General features: G+C 33.3%; 1 protein-coding gene across 2 annotated transcripts in view; it reads right to left on the bottom strand.

The window, feature by feature from the left end:
• Positions 1 to 27,313, bottom strand: part of LOC106869508 (uncharacterized) — a 1,059,538-nt gene that overhangs the window by 42,712 nt on the left and 989,513 nt on the right. For both annotated transcript variants that reach the window (XM_089352454.1, XM_089352457.1), the window contains exons 11-12: positions 23,711 to 23,861; positions 14,614 to 14,691 (exon numbers count right to left, since the gene is read on the bottom strand). In XM_089352454.1, the coding sequence (XP_089208580.1) occupies positions 14,614 to 14,691; positions 23,711 to 23,861 (229 nt within the window). The remainder of the gene's footprint in view (positions 1 to 14,613; positions 14,692 to 23,710; positions 23,862 to 27,313) is intronic.

Below are 27,313 nucleotides of genomic sequence, written 5' to 3'. Positions count from 1 at the left end.
TATATATATATATGCACACACACGGATGTATATGCATACCTTTACGTATATATGAATGTATCTAACTGTGTGTCTTTTTTTAAGTGAAATGGTTGATGCAAAGAACGATAGAAGAATATAAGCGACGTATAAATGGAACACAACTCAACTAGAAAATTTGCGTTAGGAGGACGGCATTTATATGTTTTTATACACGCCTCAATAGTTATAAGACAAATCTGAAAGACTTAGACAAATAGCCAACACCACAGGTCTCAACATCAACGAGAAAAAACGTACACTCTGTAAAAATATAACAAATGCTATCCATGTGACCTTGGACGAGAAGCCAATCGCAAATGTTGACGAATTTAACTATCTAGGTTCCAAAATAACAATGGACGGAGACAGCATTCATGAAATAAATACAACTATCAGTAAAACCAAACAATTATTTGGTATGTTAAACTCAATATGGAAATCATCAGTTCTCAGTAAGGGCACCAAAATAAAATTTTACAAAAACAACATACTTTGCATTCTCCACTAGGGATCTGAAAGTTGGAAAACAACCAAAAGTATCGAAAAAAAATTGGAGGTATTTCAAAATAGATGTTTACGAAAGATTTTGGAAGTCTACTGGCCGTATATGATCACGACTAGCCAAATAAACACCAAGGATAACGTGAAACCAATAAGAGAAACTATTGAAGTAAGGAGATAGAAATGGCCGGATCGTGTTGTCGCTATAAACCTAACTCAATCGCCAGGATCGCTTTGCAATGGTTTCCAGAAGGTTTAAAGAGAACGTGGCCAACCAACGGAAACGTGACGGACAACGATAACAAAAGATCTTAAAAGTAGAGGGTTAATAATGAAACAAGGACGATTCCAGTATTAGATGGAATGATTTTGATGTCGTCTCAAGTTCCACACGGCACAATGTGGACCGAGTGAAATGAATAAATGAATATATATATATATATATATATATATATATATATATATATATATATATATATATATATATTAAATTCAAATTACGCTAAACATAAACAAACAAACGAAGTTTGCTTTTAGAAACGCTGAGATGTCTTAGAAAGATAAAGAAGTGATTTTTAAATTCTCAAACGCAGGATAATACTAATAATATAACCTTAACAGGATAAGCTACCCCTATTTTGCAGAAAAAAGTGTTGGCGGCCAGCTTGGATTTGAGAATTGATATATATATATATATATATATATATATATATATATATATATATATGTATATGTGAGTTACAAGTAATGCTATCTGTTGGAGTCTCAGCTTTTTTAGCTGCTATTTCTGAACTTCGGTATATGGTGAAGCAAATGTTTGCTGATCCCTTAATTATGTTTATAAATGTATGGGAACTTTTAAATAAGTTCTCCACCGATAATGGTGCTTTCATACCGAAGGGCTTGGTAAAAATTATTAATTGTTGATTTATTAATAAATTAATAAATTGATAAACCTTTACCCTTTTAATTTGTAATAATTATTCACTCCCTGTTAGTAAACGCAGATTCTCTGCGGTATTGCTTGTCACGCACATGGTAATTTCTTGAAGGAAGAATAATGGACTGGCTGGCCGAGGTAGATTCGGTTATGCTTTCAGATTTGTGTCGATGTAGAATGTTCACTCGTTCATGCATGCACAGTTTGCTAGCATGGTCGAATTTACTACTGGAATATCGTATTGATGAAGGAAATTGAGTATTTATCACTCATAATCCAGAAACGCGTCTGCGATTAACTTCGGAATGGTTAGTTTTCATTGTTTTTTCTTCTTGTTTTTGCCTTTGTGAGTTACAAGTAATGCTATCTGTTGGAGTCTCAGCTTTTTTAGCTGCTATTTCTGAACTTCGGTATATGGTGAAGCAAATGCTTGCTGATCCCTTAATTATGTTTATAAATGTATGGGAACTTTTAAATAAGTTCTCCACCGATAATGGTGCTTTCATACCGAAGGGCTTGATAAAAGTTATTAATTATTGATTTATTAATAAATTAATAAATTGATAAACCTTTACCCTTTTAATTTGTAATATATATATATATATATATATATATATATATATATATATATATATATATATATATATATATATATATATGTGTGTGTGTGTGTGTGTGTGTGTGTAGGTGTGTGTGTGTGTGTGTGTGTGTGTATTTATATATATGCATATATATATATATATATATGTATGTATATATATATATATATATATATATATGAACATAAATGCATATATATGTATATATATGCATGCATATATATATATATATATATATATATACCTGTTGCAAATTAATTTGCTACATACAACTTCTCAAGTAATTAGAAGTACTACATTCATGAATTTCCATGACTTTCATCTAAATATATGTGTGTGCGTGTGTGTATATATATATATATGTGTGTGCGTGTGTGTGTGTATAACTGCTGCAAACTAATTTGCTACGTATAACTTTTAAAGTAATTAGAGATACTACATTCATGAATTCCCATGACTTTCATCTAAATATTTCAGATGGTCGTCCAAGTAAATGTTAAAATGAAGGCTGGTAATATTCTTACGTGACCGAACATTTTGGTAGAAGAATAGCTGGAATTATTTCAAATATTCACTTTCACTTATTTCATTGACGATTTAAACACAAAATCGACTTCGATAGGCTTTCATCTCTTAATATAAAAGTAAGTAAGGTGGCGAGCTGGCAGAAACGTTAGTACACCGGGCGAAATGCTTAGCGGTATTTCGTCTGCCGTTACGTTCTGAGTTCAAATTCCACCGAGGTCGACTTTGCCTATCATCCTTTCGAGATCGATAAATTAAGTACCAGTTACGTACTGGAGTCGATGTAATCGACTTTATCTCTTTGTTTGTCCTTGTTTGCCCCCTCTATGTTTAGCCCCTTGTGGGCAATAAAGAAATAAGAATCGTTTGGACGCCGGGCAAAATGCGTAGCGGCATTCCGTCCGTCTTTACATTCTGAGTTCAACTTCTGCTGAGGTTGACTCTGCTTTTCATCCTTTCGGTGCTGATAATATAAATACTAGTTGACCACTGGAGTCGAAATAATCGACTTACTCCCTCCCTCGAACTTGATGACCTTGTGCCAAAATTTTAAGCCAATATAAAAGCATGTAAAACATGCTTTCACTGAGGTGGGCTCTCCGTATAAGCTTTCCGAGTTTGATAACACAAAATATTCTGGTGGAGGTTTGGCTGAATAGTTATACTGTAAGACAAAATATCTTGCGGTATTTATTTTAGTTCATTAGGTTCTCAGTTCAGATACCTTTCTAAATCATCTTGGTTTACTTCATTCTGGCTCTGACAAAATGAAGTAATGGTCAAGTACTCGGATTTGATTAGTAAATACTTAGAGCAAATTTCTGGCAGTTTACCTCTGTTAGAAAGATAACTTTATTGCTTTCTTCTATAAATGTTTTCTTTGTATATTAGCAGTTTCGCTTTTCTTTTTATTTCACACTGTTCATTTCTGGTTTGCTAATCTAATTGTCTCCCATTTGAGACTTTCACTAAAAGATCTGAAGTACTGACATATGTGTGTGTGTGTGTGTGTATTTATGTATCTACACATATATGTATGCATAGGGAAAGAACCAAGCGACAGTGGATTTTCATCGATGAGTTCAACAACCTTGGTTCTTTTCCCTAAAACTATATATTTATACCGTGAAACTTAATTTAATTTTAATTTTTAATAAATTGAATTTAATTGAGTACTTACCTGTAAATTTTTATCCCTAATAATAATAATAATATTATTATTATTACTATATATATATATATATATATATATATATATATATATATATATATATATGTATGTATGTATGTATATAGATTGTATTATTTTAGACATTGAGTGGTGAACATTTGCATTTGCAGTATATTGCATATTTCATTATGTCTTAAGTACATGTATGTCGGTGTTTTATATAGTTCTTAATTTCTCTTATCATTTATTTAACAAATTACTGTGATCTTCATTAATACTTTTGTAACCGTGTTTTGAAATGGGACCTTCAGCTTACAAATGGTGGTCATTAATTCTCATCACATATTGTTTCTTATTTCTTTATTGCCTGCAAGGGGTTAAACATTGAGGGGGCAAACAAGAACAGACAATGTGATTAAGTCGATTACATCGACCCCAGTGCGTAACTGGTACTTAATTTATCGACCCCGAAGTAGGAAAGGCAAAGTCGACCTCGGCGGAATTTGAACTCAGAGCGTAAAGAAGGACGAAATACCGCTAAGCATTTCGCCTGGTCTGCTAACGTTTCTGTCAGCTCGCCGTCTTACATATCATTGTTTCTGTAGCCAAACTTGCGTAAATATGCTAATACTCTGAAGTTATCCTCGTTACAGTAGTCTTTTCTTTTTTCATAACGCTCTCTATTGTTTCATCGTGTTAAGTTGTTTTCCTTTTATGTATGGATTATTTGCTGTATTTGCTTCTTGTTGGTGCTTCTGAAATCATATGTAATGCCTCTAGTTTTGCGAGTGAGATGAATTAAATGAAATCAGAGAATGTTATGACATTCGACATTTTATTCTCAACATTTCAGTCTCCAATTATCAATTTACATTCATATAGACTTTACAGAATCCTTCCTGTTTCTGTATGTCTTGTTTTCAGATTAACCTTTAATTGCTAAGGCATTGAATGTTGTAACCAGAGAGCTTAGAGATGTGCGGTCGAAGTCTGCTGGTATGACTGACGAAGGCAGTGGATTTCCCCTCTTCATCGTGCTTTACATTCAAAGTATATAGGGATGCCACTGCATATACCTGACCTTCACACGAATAATCTATTCTCACATCACATAGCTGTCCCGACTATGTTGATTCATATGATTAAATGATGTCATCGAATAAGTTTATCAAACATATACTGCCTGTACTCAATATTTATCACTTCTTTGTTCTCCACCACATTCTCACCCTTTCCTCTCTAATACTGAGATCACTCTAATATGCATCCAGTCCACTCTGTTGAGTCTGCGTTTGAGAGAATTCCGTAGTCATATGACAATCGCTTTAGTTTGATGCTTGTTGTTTCGGTGCATCAACAGTTCACATACCTTCCTCGTGTAAATGCTCGAAGTGATCGTATCTTCTTATAACGAAATGTTCAGCACATTGCAATTGTTGAATGGTTTACAGTTTGCCTGCTGTAAAACATATGGATTTCATTGTACGATACGCTTCTCTGACTCTGATTGTTCTGCAGCAGCAATTAATCAACACTCCATGCTCACCTCTAATTTGCATAAAATGTTAGTGTTGGAGTTCTTCATTATTGAATATTAGTAAAATTCTTTGCGTTCATGATTGGCAGAATCGCTAAGAGTGCATCGAAAAACGGCATTCGTTCCTACAATTTACATTCTGAGTTAAAAATCACAAGCTCAATTTTGCTTTCAGCCTTTTGGAGTCAATAATATATAACACCAGTCAAGATTTGGAGTCGATGTAATCAAGTAACCTCCACTCCCCTAAATTGCTGGCCCGGTGGCAAAATTTGAAAAAAAAAATTATTATTGGTTTTGTAGTTATCTTCTTTCTGATTTAAGCACAAGTTCAACTATTTCAAGGTCATAGTCTATTCCATCGACACCTATACTTCATTGGTACTTCTCCAAACGATCTCGAAGGGAGTAAAGCAAAGTTGAGATTTCATTATTTGAGGGTCGCGAAAATAAAGTATCAGTTAAATACTGAGATCGATTATACCAGTTAACCTCCTTCTTTTACAGTAGGTGCTCTTGTTCTTATATTTTTAAGAAAAAGTTTAATTTTTACCGTTAATGTAGTTGCTGCTGTTTTTTTGGTTTGTCTTTTTGTTTTGCTGTAATTATTTTTTCATTCTTTTTAGTTATTGTTATTGTTGCCGTTGTTGTTCAAAGAAATCTTATTGAATTTCATTTTCTACTCAGCAATGATCTCAGGTCGTAGACGGTCTTTTTTATGCGGTACTTCTGTTGTATACATCTCTATTCCACTTATTTTTTATTCATATATTTTCTCCTAAAGATCGAAAGTTTTCTTTTCTTTTGTAGTGTTTCCGTAGGTTGGTTTTTCACGCTGTTTGCTTGGGTTAATATTTGATAAGTTTTCACAAAGTATCCAATTTTCTTTGCGACTGCTATTGCTACTTCTAATATTAGATGATTTCTTTACTGGTAATGTTGTCTGATTCTGTTGCCAATGCGTTTAAAATGGCTATGATTACGTTTGTATTGCCGATGTTATTTTATCACTTTACTATGGAAGTGATTTCTATGGATTTCTTTCTTTAACTCTTTTCACCTTCAGATATTGATATTTAAAATTTGTAGCTTTAGAATTTTCTAGTATTAGATCTTCCTCACAGAAACACTTGTTTACACATTTTCTTTGTTGTAGTTCTGTAAATGTTCACCATGTTTTTTCTCTTGAATTAGTTCAATCTTCATGGTATATGTTTCTCAATATTAATATGTTTGTTAAGGTGGTGAGCTGGCAGAATCGTTAACACGCCAAGCGAAATGCTTAGCGGCATTTCGTCCGTATTTACGTTCCGAGTCTAAATTCTGCTGAGGTCAATTTTGCCTGTCATTCTTTCCGGATCGATAAAATAAGTACTAGTTGATCACTGCGGTCAATGTAATTGAGTTGCCCCCTGCTTGAAGTTGCTCGTTTTCTGCCAAAATTTGAAATCAATAATTAATATACTTGAAATATTTGTTTCTCTTTTGTTCGTCATGTACATATAAATGCTGCTTTCTTTTCATGCTTTAATTTTACTAACACATTTTCATTTTTCGGCTGTGAAAGGTGAAGTCAAGGTGAAATCAACCAAGGAAAAAGTCAGTGATCAGATTTCTTTTGTTGTAAGGTGTGTCGTGTCCAGCGCTCTACTGCGTACAGGTGTATATGAGTGAATAAGGAATTTTCTTTTTTTTCAATTGCAGGACAAACGTGAAACAAGCAGAGAGAGTAGGATGCCCATAAACCTCCAAACTGACGTGAAGATAGGTATAAATGGCAGCTTGAAAGATGGTTCTGGCGAACAGACGTGGGATAATTGATGAGGTGGTACATTCTCTGCAAATTAGTCATGGATCTGCATAGGATATCATTCACAAGTTTCGCTTCCGTAAAGTCTTTGCGAGATTGGTACCTAGAGAACTTACCGATGCGCGTAAGCACAATCATGTGAAGGTCTGCAGTGAAGACGACTGCAAAGTATTTTTGGAAACAATGATCATAGGTGATGAGACATTGGTCTATTACTTTGAAATAAGATCCAAAAGACAAAATATGGAGTGAGAGCATCTAGAATCGCCAGCGAAATAGAAATACGACTCAATCTGCTACAGAAAAGGTGACGCTAGCCATTTAGGGGTGGGGGCAGAGGGGCCTATATTGAGACATTACCTGAAAGAGGAGCGTAGAGTCACCAGTGTAAACTATAGTGAAATGTTGACGAACAAACTAAAACCAGTAATTCGCATCAAACGCCAAGGTCTACTGTTAAATCAGATGTTAGTGCAGCATGACAATGCATACCAGCATACAGCTGCCCACACCGTTGAAAACATCGAAAAATTGTGTTTCGAGTTGTTCGAAAACCGTGCATACACCCAGATCTCGTCCCTCCGACAATCACCTCTTTGGAACGCTGAAACATCCTTTACGAGTTCGTCGATTTGTCTCGGACGAGGAAGTGCAGGACGCGGCGCATAAATACATGCGTGACTAGCCGAAAACCTTCTTCTCCGAAGAAATAAGCAAGCTTGTGGACTGCTGGATGAAGAGCATTGAAAAGCAACAAAACCATGTCGAAAAATGATTTAATTATTCAACCCTTGCATTTGGTTGAATAAATTGCAGTAACAAGAGTGCGTATAAGTTTTGGCTTACATTAATATATTTTACTTTTTAATTATCAAATGCTTTGAGTTAAAAATTTCCTTTATATCAACTATATTTTACACGAGCTATGATAGTCTGATATTTTTCTGGGAAGTCTCTGTTTCATTTATATCACTTCTGTTTTATTTCTTTAAGGCTGAAACTTGTTCTGCTCTCACTAATTGACATATTTTAGGTAAAAATATTTCTAAGGCTTAAAGTATATTTAATCGAAATTAGGCGTATATGTGTTCACGGATCACAAGGATGTTCAAGGTTGACGAAAATCTCCCGGTTTATTATATGTTTAAGGTTAATAAAATTATTCCAGATAGTAAATGTCTGAAAAGTTGTTTGCAGACTAGTCATCTTGTAACTTCTGACATATGTAGTACGTGTTTTAAAGTTTACATTTATATTCTCCTTAAAATGAATAATTATTATCATATTAAAAAGTCCTTATTAGCATTTGGGAACGTAATGGCTATTAGAATAAACAAGTTAGATCGTGATTGCGAGAGAAATAGCGATTACAGATTGCTCAAAATTATGTCCATGGAAAAACTTTCAAAACATCGGAAATGTTAGGTAATTTATAATAATATGAAACTAAATTGACGCAATTATTCAAATTGAAATCATTCAATATATACAGCTTTTATGTATATTCCTCAGTTCGTCGGTAATAAATAATGATAATGAAACAATCAATAGTTGAAAATTACTAGTTTCATGAATTGCAATATTGCTATGATTAATAATATTGCTATGATTAACAATGTTAATCATAGCAATATTATTACTGGTCACAACAATAAAACTGAATGAGATTTCAGAAAAATAACCATTCTGAACTTACGGGAAAGCTTTTAAGAACGCACAACAGTGAAATATTGAAGGTAGTAAGTCTGGCCACTTTAAGAGAACAACAGTCTACATTTGAAACACTAAAATTACATTAAAACAGAAACACATAACATCATTCCAAATGTTTGGAAATGCCATTATCATTATTGAATATAATCTCTTTCTCTAAATTCTTCAGGCATTATAGAAATAAATTTATTCTAGAAGCTAAATTCTAGTAAATGAACAATGATGAAGATTTATTCAACAGAAATAAAGCTTTAGATTTAGAAAATGTCGAAAAGGGCGGTTCAAATATTAATGTGCTTCTAAAGAGCGTTAACAGTACAAGTGAAACTACTTTGGCAGATATAAAAAAGAAATCAAAACCAATTATTAGACTCAACAGATGTTTTACTAACATTACGAATGATATTATTAACTTGATCAGTATTTGATTTTTAAACATGGTATTCTACGAATTGTGCTAAAGCTATTTACGCAGCTGAGTTAATTTCTCCTTGACTGGCATGGAACCTGTTTTAAGCTAGGTTTCTGCATGAGGAGTATTTCTTTATTCCTAATTTTTTATTCCTCGTATTTCATTTCTCATTCCGCTTAACATTGCAGAAATAAAACAAAACATAGGTTAATGAGACCACTCTACTCAGTATAGTGACACGAATGCAAACTTATATAAATACAAATACAAACTTATATATATATATATATATATATATATATATATATATATATATATATATATATATATATATATATATATATTTGTGTGTGTGTGTGTGTGTGTGTGTGTGTGTGTGTGTGTGTGTATTTGTTTGTCTGTGTGTCTGTGTGTTTGTCTCCTACCACCGTTTGACAACTGCTATTGGTGTATTTACGTCCCCGTAAATTAACGTTTCCGAAAAAGATTCCGATAGAATAAGTGCCAGGTTTTAAAATTAAATAATTAAAAAAATAAATGAACAAACGAATAAATAAAAAATACTGGGGTCGATTCATTCGACTGAAAATTGTTCAAGGCGGTGCTCCGTCATGGCCGCAGTCTAATGACTGAAGCAAATAAAAGAGTAAAAGAATCATAACACTTACAGATTGAAAATATAGAAATAAGTAAATATCAGTCACTTCCTGATGCTATTAAATTGCATTGTTTGAAACATTACAGTGTGGTTCATGTTAAAATATAGCCTTGAGCATACACAAGTATAAAAAAACAAAACAAAAACAAAAACATATCTAAGTATGCACCCCGCCACACACGCATGATCACATAAACGGAGGCAAACATACACACCCACGCGCGCAAATGACTCTGCTCACTTTATGTTTACCCGTTAGTAATGATATTGTGTTATTTCCGCACCATTCTTTCGGTCATTGTCTTTTATAACACTCAAAAAACATTTGACTGAAAGTGTTGATAGATTTCAAATACCAAATAGAAATATAGCTTTAAATGATGTGCATTATTATATTTAAATGAGGGTGATTGATTATCTTAAGAGGTTAAATATGTACTCTTTAGAACTTTGGCGGGAGGCTTGACGGATGGCATCCGTTTGTGTTCAGGCTTATTATAAAAATAATGGGTTTAACATGAGAACCATTTCCTTTGTACATGCAAAACTATAAATAATCATTCCTATGATTGGCATAAGGCCTGGAATTTGGGGGAGGGGAAAGTTGAATACATCGACCAAAGGTAATTCACTGGCACATATTTTATCGACCCCCGAGACGATGAAAGGCAAAGTCGGCCTTGGTAGAATTTGAACTCAACGTAAAAACGGATAAAACACCGTTAAGCATCTTGTCCGGCATGTTAACATTTCTGCCAGCTTGACACCTTAAAAGATAAATAATGATCTTTTCTTATTCTAATACAAGGTGAACAATTTTGTGGTGGGGGTCGATTACATCAGCCCCAGTTGCCCAACTCTACGTGGAGAGGATGGAAGTCAAAGCCGGCATTGTGGTATTTGAACTCGGAACAAATTCTTTCTATTCTAGGCACAAGGCCAGAAATCTTTGGGGCGGGGGCCAGTCGATTAGATCGACTCCAATACGCAACCGGTACTTAATTTATCGACCCCGAAAGGATGAAAGACAAAGTCGACCTCGGCAGAATCTGTGCTCAGACTCTACGCCTCTAGCCTCTAGGTTTTGTCTCAAAAGAGACAAAGCTCTATCTCTTTCCCTCTTTCCTTTATTTCTGTTTTCTTTTTCGTTTTCCGGTATTTTCAACCGTCTACCTGTAAACATCTACTGGCTTCTTGCCTTTTCTCGTGTTTTCTCTTATCCTCTCGTGTTGTTTTAGCTTGTTATGCCATGTAGGTAAAGCCTAGGATTATGTGAAATCACCAGACATGTTACAAATTGCTGTCTGAGTTGCTTATCATGGCATGGAACCATAATTAGCTCATAACACATGTACAATGTGTTTATTAAATAGCACACGCGCATATGGGAGCATAACCCATCTGTATGTCTATCTTTCAACGGGAAAATAATGAGAACCAGTGCTTTCATCGGGAAAAATAATGAGATCCAGTACTTTGCATTCGGCGTTAGACACTTTCTAGCCATTCTTGCTGTAAGAAATAAAGCGCACAAGATCTCGCTTCCGTCCATACCTGTGAGATCGAAACTATAGTTTCCAAATTATAGTCTAAACAATACGTAATAAGTCGATTATATCGACTATATTTCTTCTGCAAATATATGGCTTTCTACTAATATAATATTCAATATATTTATTTTCATTGATTGGGCACAAATGACGGAAATAATATGATAGTCATTAATCGGATGAATAGATATCTGATGGGAATTGCTATTGTTGTTTATTCCGAGTTGAGACCTGATCAATCATACGTATGATGAACCATGAATTTCTCATAATTTCTTCCTAAATAATGTCTCTTGAGCAACGTTTCTCATATCTAACTTTCTTTATATAATATAATTAAATGCGATTTGAACAATATTTGGTGGCTATTTCTAGGATGTAGAGGTGTCATGTAAGCGCTGCTTCGTGGTATTAATGATGTTTAAGTAGATGGAGAACGAAATTAATATAAAAGAGTAACAAGGATGTTTTCTTTTTTTTTTCGTTTTTGTACGATGTAATGAAACTGAAGGAAATAATGAATTTTGCCCATAAGAAACTGATAGATTAATTGACAGTTACTGACGCATTTCGTTATAATGAACGGAGAATCATATCTTAAAAGGAACTTTTATAGAGAGTCATCAAGGAGAGTTGATCTTTTCACCCATTTTAAAATAATCTGATAATTTCTACTGTATTCACATTAAAGGTTGGTATTGCATGAAGTAAAAATTATGGTCAGCGTATTTGTTATGGTTAGTTTCTAATGACTAGGTTCTTCTTCCATACAAGCGTCGGATATCGGTGTATATTACTTTTTGAAAAGCATAATCACTACTAAATAATGAAGAATGTTTTCTTAATCTCATTTACTACAGAAATGTTAAAAGATTTTAAGATTAGTGACAAGACAGGAAAAATTGTAAACCACTCCGTGGATTAATTATTTAGGAAAATGAATAATTTTGAACCAAGCTTTCAAAGTAGAGATAAAGTAATGAATGTTTCGCAGGTGATAGTGAAACTTTGATAATGGAAGACTAGTGCAAGGTGCATTTTTCTTTATATCACTGCGTTTGCGGTGTAATCTGAGATCACGAAGCTTTTACATTTGAAAAGAGTGTTCACATGTACATTGCAGTAAAGGTTGCAACTGATATCCGCCGTTATATATTTTATAAAAGAAAATAAATAATCATAAAGAATCACCTACGTAATGTTGTAATGTGGTAATGTACATATTTGTGTACATATGTACATTATTTTCATATATACGCGTTTACATCTGCACATATATTTCATATGTACGTATTTTCCATTTGTACATATTTTTCAACACTTTATCGATATCTTTCAGCGAAATAAAAATGAAAGGTAAATATACTAAACAGTGTCATAAGATCTATATGGTGTATTGCACAAGTAAAAGTGTCACATTTTGATCAATGATGGTGAAAAGTGAGATTAATCATATGAAATTATTGTAACACTGGAATTTCATGAATTTCAGCAGAGCTACTTCAATATAAAAAAAAATCCCTGGACGTTATGAAAAGTAGAAGCGTACACTCTTTCTCCATGATATTCATATTGCATTCAGATAACATTTACGTTGAACAGTAAGCAAGTTATTAGTTTCTTATTACTCCCCAATACATTATGACTAGTCGTAATACGATATAGAATTTTTTTGTACTCTGCAATTGAAGATAGCAGTATATTTATAAAATGCAGCAAGAAAGAATGAGAGAAAAATATTGTGCTCTGAAAGAAACGAAGAAACAAATATATTAATAATCTATTTTTTTATGGAATTTATCTGATGAAACTTATTTCAAACAAATACATTTTTCTTATCGTACCCTAGAGACAAAATACTTGAAATGAAAATTATAGAGCTTAGAATATTGTTTTGTAATAGCAGAAAAAAGTGGAGGTGAAACAAATATAAAAAAAATATTTCTACATATTGTAAAAGCATGGTCGTGTGGTGTAAACACGTCGTTCTGTGTTCGACCCCAACATTATAACATGGAGTAAATTTCTTCTACATTAGTCTTGGTCAGATTTGTATATTCTTAATAAACTTCGGTAGAATTAAACTGTGGAAAATCTGTAGAATGCAGTAAATAATATGTTTGTGTATAACAACATCACCAGCTCTTGAACGCCATTAGTAGATTCCACTCTACCTTAGCATTCAGTCCAAAGTTTCTACTTGGGGAGAACTCACTGTATTGCTGAGCACCTTCATATTCAGAAAAATATAAAACGTAATTTAGTTCCCCCTTCTCACAAGCAGTCTTTTACACACAGCAATGGTCATGGAAGTTGTCTTTCATCGTTTTACAGGGCCAGACGTCAAAGAACGCATTGTATTTTTGCCTAATAATTATTGCAAGGAAGTATGCTTGAATTGTAATTATAGTGTATGCGGGGATTGCTTATTTTGCAGCAGTAGGGATTCACAGCACATATAAAAGATCACAGAATAAGTTTGATAACAATATCGTATTTTCTTGTTACAAAACATGTCTTGCAAACAACTCGCACATTTTTTTAATTCTAATGGAAAAAAAGTTATATATAAAATACTATGCATATTCGAATTTTGTATTTATGCTATCAGATGTATTCAATATTTTCTGTACTATTAACAAAGTAATTATAAATTTATATGTACGCAGCGTATTTTACATGTTTGCTTGTTTAGGAGCTCTTTTACTGGGTATCTGAACAAGTTTCACATTATAAATTGTTTCAAAGATGTCAAATATTTCATCTTTAAACACACTAAAATAAATATGTAATTCTGAAATATCATGTATTCTGGCATTCAACTTTTCTTCATATTTTCAACTTGTCTCTAAAACAATGGAATGATTACACAGACTAAAAAATATGATACCAACGTATGGGAATTTTAGTAAATTGAGTAGGGATATATAAGAATTCAACTCCTAGAAACATAAATATTAAAAGCACAAGTATTCTAAAGTATATTAGGATATTTTATACGTACCGATAACACAAATATATAAATATGTTGATGTTCATGTAACAGACATAAAATGTATATCTATAATGCGAGGCATATATAATTCTGCATGACTTTTCTCTATAGATAAATGAATAAATTCATGAAGATGTATGCAATTCCTTTTCTAAAGAATGACAATATTGACAAGACTTACTTTTCTTTTTCATATAAAGAGACATTTTCTTCTGTAAATGGAAAGTTAGGATTATTTCTTCTTTTCGGTAACCTTTTCCTGTGGAAGAAAATTAACAACAAATAAATGAACAACCACAAATACAGAAAAGGGAAATTACTCAGAAAAAATCATGATGAAATGTCAAACAAAAGAAAACTAATCTAAGTATAACTCCTCTCGCGATTTATTTTTGTTGTCACAGTAATTGTTTTCTTTTTTTACTGCTTAAAATATTTTAGAGCTGAAATACCCAAGCACACAATTTCACATAGACACAAACATGTAAAAATTAAGATTTTCACAAAAGTAAGTTATATCATACAATTCTCTGTCAAAATTAAGGGGATTTTGAAGTTTTACAATCACTAGAGTTTCTCTGTTATAGAAATGGTGCTGGTCATTTGTTAAAATCAAACATTTTTGAAGTAAAATCTTATTTTCATCACGTTTTCTCTTTCTTAGTAAATGCTGTAATACATCACATATGCACTTCGCCTGTTGTGTGCAATATATGAATATGGAATATTTTATGATATTTAGTAGTAGAATAAAGGCTAGTAGTAGAATAAAGGCTAGATTCGGAGGTGAGAAAGACATCAATGTTTTTTTCTTTTTTTTTAAACTGTGTTACACCGGAACAATATAATGTGAGATTATTCTGTTAGGAACACTTCAGGATAATCTGTATAGGATTATTAATATAAAGTGGAGATATAAAATAATTGAAGTGGTTCCTTTCAGCTACTACTTATTCATACCCAGGTTACCAAACTAACTTTATGTAATTTTAAACACTTAAGTAGTGTGTACCATTCCCCCAAAATGGCTAATACTAGTAGACCACTCACTTAAATAGTCAAATATTTACTTATTCCTTTTTCAGTAAACATTATAAAGAAATCTATGAACCGTTTTGTTAATTTTATTATATTTTTTAAAATCTTCTTTATAATTCTGTAAGATATTCCCTCGATTTTATGATACATTGTATTGCATTAAATCAGTTTCCTTTTTATCTGTCATACTTAATATCGAAATGGGATGGTAGTATTTGACTTGCCAAACTACAGATAGCTATGCCAGTGGAGTGACGCGAACTTTATTTTTACGCTATTTATTATTTGTATTTTAATGAGTTTGTAATCTTCCTCGACCGAGCCATGTTGAAAGGCATCGCTGTTGTGGGATGTGGTCTTGTCTATTATATTAACACAAGGGTAAGGCGGAGATCTGCAAAATCTTTAGCACACCGGGTAAAATGCTGATGGTGATTTCGCCAATCTTTATGTTCTGAATTCAAATTCGGCTAGGTCGACTTTGCTTTTCATTCTTTCGAGGTCGGTAAAAGAAGTACTAGTTGAGTACTGGGGCTGTTATAATCAACTTATCCCCTCCCCCGAATTTACTGGACCCGTGCCAAAATTTGAAACCAATATTAACGTCAGTCTTTTCCGAATTCTTTCATTTTTAAGACTCAGAATAAGAGTTTTAAAGAATTTAGATTGGTATATTTAACGCTAACCCTAACCCAGCATAGAATCTGTTTTAACGTCACTCGATACGAAGTAACTATTCTTCATCTGAAATGTCATGCAGTTATTATGTGACTTTCTGAGGAACTGATTAACATGCTTGAATCATCGAACGAGTCTCAAGTAATGGAAGTGAAATAAACCTTAGGCATTTCATTCTAACGATCTGAGTAATTTCATTCAATACTCAACATGGATAGTGACATGATTTTAGAAAAAGCATCTAGGATGACGCAAATTCTCTCAAGAATTTTGCTATTCAAATGACTAGTGATTAGATTATCGATTTTATTTTTGCTTTTGAATACTGAGCTGCGTTTTGTTCCATTTCGATTCTTAAACATTAAGAATTTGATCTCTCATTTAATGCTTCAATGTACGAGTAATTGAATTAATAGGTTTATACAGCCCCCTGCTGATTGATGTGGCGTATCGCTGCAGTTGTTTATTTTCAGTCGTCATGTTTTTATCAAATAGCTTCAAGTTTTATGCAATTTATTTCAGTAATCTTCAATTGAATTTTCCAGCAAAATATTAAGTCAACAAATGAAAAGCAATGGAAGAAATTATTGGAGGCTGAAATAAAATAATAGCCCTCTAAAATTCAGAAGCTAACTGAAGTATTTTATGCATACTGTTTATATATCAATGTATATATATCAATGAGGTGAGAGAGGAAAGCCGATAGGTAACAGTGTCATCGAACAGGAAAGTCACAATGAAAAGTAATGTTTTCAAAGACATTTTGACAGTGTTCTACTCCCTGAAAATCAGAATAACCGTTTGACATGAACGCTTCATAAAAGAATCTATCACATTCAGGCTGTATACGATCTCCATCACTTGGGCCATAATAAATACAATCTCATCAAATGCTAAGGCGAAAAATTTAAACAGACAATATTGTTCATCATTAAAAAAAGAATTTACACAGAAATCAGCTTATACGAAAAAAGAAAAAAAAAACTTTAATACATGTACTAAACAAATGCCCTTACACCATCTGATAATGCAATTCTCTGGGATGTCATCCAGCAGAAACACCGGGGCAAAAACGAACAAGCTAAAATAGATCAGACATCAGCAACAGCAGTTGGAAAATAGCTAAACAGAGAGAAAGGAAAACAGCTTGACAACATTGACAAAATTATTTTGCCCGAATGAACCCAACCAGAATCTTTCGCCTTGATAAACGAACAAACAACACTAGTATATATGACACAGTTAAAAATACCACTAATATATGCCACATTTTAGGAGATCATTAAAATGAATTGACTGAATTTTCTTTTTCCAAAAAATAGCATATATAATATAAGATGGAAACTAAGAAATAATGGTTTCTAATTATTATCATAAGTCAACTTCATAATTCATTAAATAATTAACTAATTGATTGCTTGATTAGTCATTCAACCAATCAGCCAACAGTTTTATGGGGAAGGATTAGATGATTAAATAGACTCTACTATTTCATTGGCACTTTATGAAAGTTTAAAGATTAAATTGGTGGGATCTCAACTCTGAACTTAAAGAGCGGAATGCTCTAAAGATTCTGCCACTTACCGCATTGAATCTAGGAAATAATAACAGCAATAACGACAATATGCACAAACACTACCGCAACGATCACCACCAAAATTACAACAGTAATGAAAAAAAAATGCATCGGCCGGGTGATGCATACCCTGCGCGCAGACAAATTTTTTCACAAATTATAGAGTGGCTTACAATGCATTGCTTACTTGTGCTTCTTGATTGAACTGAATTAAGCTTTTTTTTAATCCTTTTTAAGTATCACCATTATAGATTTTTATACTCCGGTGAAATTAAGAAATCAATTCGTAAATAAATGAAACCCTCACTGCACACACACACACACACACACACACATAGTTGCATATCAATGTGTGTATTTATGTGTGTTTGAAGATAAAGCAAATGTTCATCATTTAGAGCCACTCACCCAATGAGTATTTGTACCACATTTGGTGAAAATCCGTTCAGCCGTTTTCCAGTAATTTTGCAAACACACAGACAGACAAAGACGAGTTGTTACAATACCCTGCTTTCGCAGGGTATTGTAATCACTCAGCAATAAAAATGTCATCAGAAAACAAACAAAAAAAAGCATAAGAAATATCGAGTCGCATCAGTAATGACAATAATAAAAACAGCAACAACAAACGCCACCAGGAAGAAAGCAATATACCCCTCTCTTGTAAAATATATAAGAAATACAGCAATCCTGGCCCTAACCAGAGCCACAACTTTAATTCAAAATTGTCTCCAGCCATGAGACGGTGGTTATGGGAGAGCTGACAAAAATGATGATAATAGTAACATTCGCAATGAAAATGATAACGATGAAGATGTCAATGATTTTGATAATAATAATATTAATAATAATAATAATAATAATAATAATAATAATAATAATCCTTTCTGCTAAATTCACAAGGGCTGAAATTTTAGAAGAGGGGCTAGTCGATTACAGTACTCAACTGGTACTTAATATTCGACTGGTACTTATTTTATCGAGCCAAAAATTATGAACGGCAAAGTAGACCTCGGCGAAATTTGATTAATAATAATAATCCTTTCTGATATAGGCACAAATCCTAAAATTCAGGGGAGGGGTAAGTCGATTACATCGACCTCCAATGCGTTACTGGTACTTGTTTAATCGTTTCCGAAAGGATTAAAAGCAAAGTCGACCTCGGCGGAATTTGAACTCAAAACGTAAAGATGGACCAAATGCCGCTAAGCATTTTGTCCGGTATGCTAACGATTCTGCTAACTCGCTTCCTCAAATTAATAATAATAAAGCATATATTGCGAATTGTACTAGTAATACTAAAAATATAGTTATAAAGTAGTAGTAGTAGTAGTAGTAGTAGTAGTAGTAGTAGTAGTAGTAGTAGTAGTAGTAGTAGTAGTAATAGTGTTTGTTGCTTTTCTTGCAATAGCTTTGGTAATAACAATAGAGATAACAGCAAAACTGCCTTAAACCCTCGAGTCGCTATGACAATCCTCGACTCATATAATAGGAAGATAAAAAACATAATGAGATGGAACAGACATTGTGAACGGTCTATGTAGATTGAATCAACGTTCTAGGAATTGAGAAGTCTTTGAGACAAGTCCTACAAAATGTTGAAAGCCAGTCTACTGGTCTATATACAACGATGCAAGGGTATGTTGGTGACATGAGTAAAGTATCACTACAGCGACACGATAAGATGTTGGAATTCTTAATCCTTAATCAGTTCCAGGCCACTAACAATAATATACCCATATTATTTTAGAGGGAAACACTGGAGAAATGGTGAATCTGTTTCAGCAAAAGACCACGAGCATAAGTACACACACACACACGTTATATTGAGACTAATCGAAACAGCAAGAGAATATTTACACTGTCGATCACTCTATTAATAATTGTAACTAAATTTCCTTCAGATCACGATCTAGCTTCATAAAGAGATCAGCGCTTTACATTTATTATATATGACACTTAGATATCATAGACATCATAAATAATACATTTACTTTGTGATTGTTTCACTACTATTATGGAATGTATGGTTGAAGATATTCTGCTTTGATGAGGTCCTATTACGTCTAAAACGTGACTGCAGCTATGTTCGGTAATAGTAAAATGCATTAATCATTGACAGATATTTTCTTTTACCGGTTACGCTTCAGAGTTAACGTTTTATGAAACGTTTATTAATTACGATAATGTTAAATATACTATGCATCTCTAAATATATGACGTCAATGACATGACTTTAAAGACTATATTTAAGTTTACTCGATAACATGTGATGTAGAGCTAAAAATCGAGAGCAGGATATGCTGCATTGAAGTGACATGCACACAATTCATTCTTTATTAATTTCATATAATTTTATGAAAGTGAAATTAGAATAGTGCAACAAGGGTCGGTTAATTCCTAATAAAATCTATTCTCTTACTCCTCTGGTGACTGCAAAAAAAGTTTGTAAAACAAACGATTTCTTCCGATTTATTTAGTTTCGGTCATAACCCAAATCTTTAATAGTGACTCACTAAACTCGTAATTTTCCTGAAAACCACTATATTTTAGTCACAGGAAGTGAGGTCATATTAGATTCATTTACCTTTCAAGGTTAGATTTCTTTTAAATGAAGCGCGAAATTGCATATCAGTATTTCCTTGTCAGTAGCATAATTTCTGTTCTGCTACTCTCTTCGATTTCGTTGAAGTACAGTTATCAGAATAGATTAACAGATAATTTGATTTGCGACAGGGCTTAATGTTACATACTTAGTGTGCAAATGAACATAATGTGTTATATTTCTTTTTCTTTTCAACAACTACACTATTCTCAAAAATTTTGTAACATAATTTCCTGAAGTTGTTATTGATTTTATTCTTTTGATGTTTATGATTGGATTGCTAGTGATGGCAATTCAAGCTAGGGATAACTACATTTTAAACCATTTGATCTAACTGCATCTATCAAAGTGAAGTCCATTATTTCAAAACGGGTATTGTAAAAAGTACATTAGAAGGATAATAAATTTTGGTAATTGGTCGAGTGTTGGAAATCATACTACATTCACCCCACCAAAATAGCAAGTAACAAGTAATTCTTTCGTTTTTTGTTCAATTTGCAAGAAAAGTACATAAAAATTATTATAAAGAACAAAATGTAACAATTGGTGAATGCGGAGTCAAACTGTGTAATGCATTTCAATAATTTAGTTGTTTCGTAGTAGATTAATATCGAGCCACATTTAGTAAGTGGAATGCCTACAGAGTATAATATTAGCGGAAAAGTAATATTTGTTTCCTCACTAGAAAAATGCACTCTAATACGAACTGTGAAATATAGACAGTGAACGAGGAAGAGACAATAATCATACAAATGAACTAAAATACCTAGGCATGATTAGAACATATTTAATGCTTTCTGCCTGACCATAAACTTGTCGCACGAATATCTATAGACTATTTAATTTGCCAGGGACAATATTCCTTTGAGAAAAAGTATGATTAATACTTTTTACGGTAATTGTGTCTGTTGAAACTTAGAATATGTCCTCCTGCTTTTATCTTGATAATTTTCTCTCTCATACTTTGACGTTGTTGTGTTCTGTTGATACTGCTTAATCTGACGTTAGTCCTGTATGAACAAATCTATCACCAAAGACATTCTAGCCGAGCTCGTCCATTTTTTTTATTGCTTTTTTTTCCACTTCTCATATTGCAATCATTTTTAAATGGAAGTAAGAAAGAGTTCAAGTTACATTCCACTGATACTTCTAGTAATTTAGACTAGACCGATATCGTAAAGGATTCCACATTTCAGGATTCCTGATATGGTGTCTAAATCATGTACTGTCTTCTTCTTCTTCTCCTCCTCCTCCTCCTCCTCCTCCTCCTCCTCCTTCTTCTTCTTCTTCTTCTTCTTCTTCTTCTTCTTCTTCTTCTTCTTCTTCTTCTTCTTCTTCTTCTTCTTCTTCTTCTTCTTCTTCTTGTTCTTCTTCTTCTTCTTCTTCTAAATCTTTTTAAAATTTTTCTTCAAACTACATTTTTATCTTTTTATTATTGTTACTCTTGTTTTTGTTATTATTATTATCATTATTATTATTATTATGATTATTATTATTATTATTATTATTATTATTGCCTTTGCACAGCTTCTAACGCTGAAGATGTAATACGGTGTCAGCTGTTCACTATCAGTGAACTAAGGTAACACCTCTTATTTTTCGAGCATCTTCCGGAGTATTCGCGCAGTTCCAAGCAGTGCTGTTTTCTACAAGTGCTCCGCCTTTATTGCAGCCCCTATTTGCTCCACGTACTTCTCGAGGTTTTTGCTCACTGTTCCCTGGGCTCCGACAATTATTGGTACTACTGCTACCTTTTTCATCGACCACAACTGCTTAACTTCCCAAGCTAACCTGTCATATCTCTCGACTTTTCTTTCTTCCTTATCGCATACCTTGCTGTCAGCTGATCCAGCATAGTTTGTTTTGTTTCTCAATCAAGACTATGTCCAGCTTCCTATTCTCTATTTCATCTGTCGGGTCGATACAATAAGTACCAGTTGTACACTGGGTAGATATAATCGACTTAACCCCATCCCCCAAATTGTTTACCTTGTGGTAACATTTAGAATAATTTTTATTATTGTGATTATCATCATCCTCATCATCCTCATCATCCTCCTCATCATCATTATCAGCAGCAGCAGCAATAGCAGCAACAGCAGCAGCAGTACTAGTAGTAGTAGTAGTAGTAGTGGTAGTGGTAGTAGTAGTAGTAGTAGTAGTAGTAGTAGTAGTAGTAGTAGTAGTAGTAGTAGTAGTATCGTTGTTGCTGTTGCTGTGTTTATATTTCAAGTTACAACTAAGAAATTAGAATGAATGATTAAGAATGAGAATATATGCCATATCAATATTTTTTTCTTTACATGCAGGAATGCTATATATTCAAAATTCTGTTCTGAAATTCAAAGAAAATTATGAAATTCCTTAAATTATAATTTCATTAGCTGTTCACGAGTATGCGCTTTTAGTGTTTGTATGACAACATCTATATGAAAAATGCATACTTTCGTATATTATGTATGTATCTATATATATATATGTGTGTGTGCGTGTGTACTGCTTATTATTATTATTATTATTATTATTATTATTATTATTATTATTATTATTATTATTATTATTATTATTATCATTATTATTATTATTATGTTAATTCAAGTTGTGTTGGAGCTCATGTAGTCTTGAAATACGTAGCGGGCTTGCTACCTGCAGCCTACAGTATACCATGTTTTCCCTTTACAACTAATAGTTACCTGATGATTCTGACCATGTAAAGGAGGTAAATGTTTGGTTACAACACTTCTGGGTACTCTATTCCTATTTCATTTGTATTTTACCCTTCGATGCCTTTTGATTCTGTCACCAATGACCCAACAAATATTTGTACTATCTTCACCTTTTTCATTTTTCACCGTCGAGCTATCTCATATTTAAGAGAGTTGCATATGTCCATATTTTCGCGGTTCGTCTTGACTATTCGTGGATCAGAGAGCCAAGCACCATAAATTATATAGCACATGTAGTTCACCTTGTCTACCATCACTATGTTCGAATTGTGGTGCTCAAACACCTTTCTGTTTGAATGGGGAAATCCCACAGGATTTTCTAGGTCTCCGATTCAATCACTCTCTGCGGTTTGTGTTCGTACAATGTCTTCCCTCTCTCTAAACCCACTCAGTTTCCAGTGCAGCACTTTCGCTACCTCATCGTGTCACCACATCTTATATTGGTGTTGGGCAGGTCAAAGACGTTTGTTCATAATATGGGCAATGATTTCGTCAGATCTATTACAGATTCGGTACAATAGAAACACTTGCTCATCATACCATTTACCCGAAGATTTTTACCTATTGTTATCTTTATTTTTAACACGTTAGTAGCAAAATATTAGCCGTATAGATATAAAAATGAGTACACTTAAAGTAAAAATTAATAACTCACCTGTAGTAGCGACACACTGCCACAAGAACAATTACAGCCGCAATAAGAAGAATAAATAAGGAGCCAGCAAGGCCCCATAATGTGGATCTGTAGGTTCTTTCTATTCGTATTATATTGTGTTCACCAACGGGTCTTTCTTCGTCAACAGGACCTGAGAATATTTAAGCAAATATATATATATATATATATTTACCAACGTAAACAAGAGACAGATACAGCAAAAATATAGTGTCATGATATTATAAGCCGAAGAGGCAATAGTGCTTATTGAACTCCGTAGACTTTCGTTTCCAATGCATTTGGTGGTACAAAAGTCTATGTTTTTTAACATTTTGATCTCTTCAATTCGCATGCGCGCATGTGTGCGTGGGAGTGTGTGTGTGTGTGCGTGCACGTGGGCACGTACGTATACCATAGACTATCATTTACGAGTGGTAGCGAAGTGACATCATCACAAAACAGCTACTGGTCCATAGTTTTCACACGGCTCAACTTGATATAAAACAGAAAATAGAACAGGAACAACAACAACATCAAGTCGAAGAAGACGGAGAAAAAGAAGAAGAAGAAGAAGAAGAAGAAGAAGAAGAAGAAGAAGAAGAACAACAACAACAACAACAACAAGAACAAAAAGAAGAAGGAGAAAAAGAAGAAGAAGAAGAAGAAGAAGAAGAAGAAGAACAACAACAACAACAACAACAACAACAACAAGAACAAGAACAAAAAGAAGAAGGAGAAAAAGAAGAAGAAGAAGAAGAAGAAGAAGAAGAAGAACAACAACAACAACAACAAGAACAAGAACAAAAAGAAGAAGGAGAAAAAGAAGAAGAAGAAGAAGAAGAAGAACAACAACAACAACAACAACAACAAGAACAAGAAGAAGAAGAAGGAGAAGAAGAAGAAGAAGAAGAAGAAGAAGAAGAAGAACAACAACAACAACAAGAACAAGAAGGAGAAGAAGAAGAAGAACAATAATAAGGGTAATAATAGTAATAAAAAATAATAATAGCAGCAGTAGACATAGCAGCAGCATCAGTAGTAGTAGTAGTAGTAGTAGTAATGATTTCAGAGTTTTGGCACTCGGCCAGTAATTTCGGTGGAGGGGGTAAAGTTGAATACAACGACTTCAGTGTTGAACTGTTACTATTTTATCGACTCCAAAGGATGAACAGTAAAGTCGATTTTGGACGAAATGCTGCTAAGCATTTTAACCGGCGTGCTTTACAGTACCAAACATTGTCTAGTTTTTTCTTTAAGTGTTTATGTCGTTTCATGAAAATATTTCTTATATACATATAAGACATCTGAGATTTTTAAACAATTTTTATCTTGTCTCTTCAGTCATGCATGGATGAAGAATAAGAGATATTTTAAATTATCTAGAAAGTTTGAGGCTACACAAGAATGCTTGCACATTTTTACTACGACGAAAGACAGTTTCTTTTAAAGATCTCTTTACCATGATTACAGGAAATCAACATTCTGTATTCAGTGCGTTTGGTCAATTTACGCCCAGGTTCGTAAGGATTTCTTGTATTTGTACTAGTCAACAACGTTTTAAGGGAAGGATATCATCGATTGATTTGACCCCTGTATTATACATTTCTATCGACGTTGGAACAATGATGCAGAAACTCAAATTAGCATTTCAATACCACTGTAGCTATAAGAGGTAAAACAAACTAAAGCACTAACCAATAACTGAAGGTTAATATCGTGTTCGCCATGTCTAAATGCCATTGTAAATTTTGTCGTATTTTCCATTTCTTTATCCTCCTTCCCTTCCTCCTTCGATTCCCCTCCTCCTCCTCCTCTGTTCTTTGCATCTTCTAGCATTTTTAACTTTCTTTTCTCTTCATCTTTCTATTTATTGCTACGGCTGCAGCTACTACTACTACTACTACTACTACTACTACTACTACTACTACTACTACTACTACCACCACTGATTCTTATAATTGTTTTCAGATGTATTATTACTATTCCTTCACTCTTTCTTTCTCTTCTTAATTATCTTGTTTAGTTTCCTTTATATATCGGCGTAAAAGTGTATGTGCTCTTTCCTCGGGGCAATTAACAGAAACGAATATTTTCCTGATTTATCCTGACTAATTGAATTTCACTTATTGTTAGTGGTGTTTTACATCTTCTCATGAACAAATTGCTACATTTATCTCTTTTATACAACACAACAATACACTCAAACAAATACATAAATACAAGCACATAAAATCACACGTTCTTGTGAATATATGTCGACGGTTATAAACAGGTTTAAACTAACACAATTAGCCTTAAGAGAAATAGCAGGTTAAGTAATTTGAGAAAAGATGTATGTTTATGACGAGAAGAAGTGAATATATTTCTACGCGTTTCTGTAATTTAACCTGGTAATGCAAATGCGGCAAAATGTTTTATTAAATTTAATCAACTGCAAAGAACGGTATTAATTTAATGACGATACACTTCTAACACAGCAGGCAAAAACAAGAAAAAAAAAAAAAGAAAACAACAACGTATGTGGAGAGTAATTGATTCTCAAGATTATGCTGGCTTTCAAAGAGAGCGGATCACCAGTAAAGAGACTGTAGAATGTCAAGCGTCATTGCGATCGTTGTTTTTTTTTTTTATATATATAATTTTTATTCTTTTCTCGATTTAAGCATGAAATTTACAGGATCTATTTTAAAACGGGGGCCACAGTTTTCATTAATGTTTTACGTAGTGTTTTTGGTACGGAAAGACTTTCAAACTTCGTATACTTATCTATTTTGTGTTATAGAACAGAAAAAATATTTTTGTATTCGAATTTATTTCATGTAAAAAATTGTCTTATTTCGATAATTTCAACCAATCACTGACAAGTATTCAGTTGTTTATATTTACTCCTTTGGCTGATTAAGCGATGTAAAGCGTATTTAATCTCCATACCTTCGTTTTATTTGCTTTTTTCATTTTAAATTTGCTTTAACCCTAACCCTAACCCTAACCGTAGGGTTAGGGTTACGGTTAGGGTTAGGTTTAGGGTTAGGGTTAGGGTTAGGGTTAATTGTTTCAGAATCGTTTGTTTTTGTAGTCGGCACTTAATGTATATCGGCTGAATGGACGTCAATGATTGGTTGAAATTACAGAAATACGACAACTATAACATGGAATAACTTATGGATTTCTTTTTTTTTTTAAGAAAACTAAGAGAAAAAGATGTTTTATATGACACATTCTACCAGTGTTCCAAGTTTCAAAGTGTTTCGTTAATGAAAAATGTGGCCCCCGTTTTAAAAAAGATCCAATTTGCAAAGACATTCTTGTCTTGATGGAAGCGCTAATTCTTTCTGAATTGATGTAGAGCTGATGTTTCCATTATATATTAATTAGAATAGCATATAGTCTGAGTGTAGAAGGAAATTTAGCTGCTGTGTGTAGCAATTTCCGTCGAAATCAACTAAGGTATACTCGAATTATATTGTTTCTTTTCTTTCCTTATGTTCGTCATTCTTCTTAGGAAAATCTGAAGGAATCTTTCAATGGATTTAATCGAACAAAATGACTCTCCTGCTTATTTCATCTGGAATTCAATTTTTGCTATCGATTGCTGAGCCGCTA

This window comes from Octopus bimaculoides, chromosome 1 (assembly GCF_046866305.1).
Source record: "Octopus bimaculoides isolate indiv1 chromosome 1, ASM4686630v1, whole genome shotgun sequence".
Classification (NCBI taxonomy): domain Eukaryota; kingdom Metazoa; phylum Mollusca; class Cephalopoda; order Octopoda; family Octopodidae; genus Octopus; species Octopus bimaculoides.
This window is presented reverse-complemented; position numbering and strand designations above follow the sequence as displayed.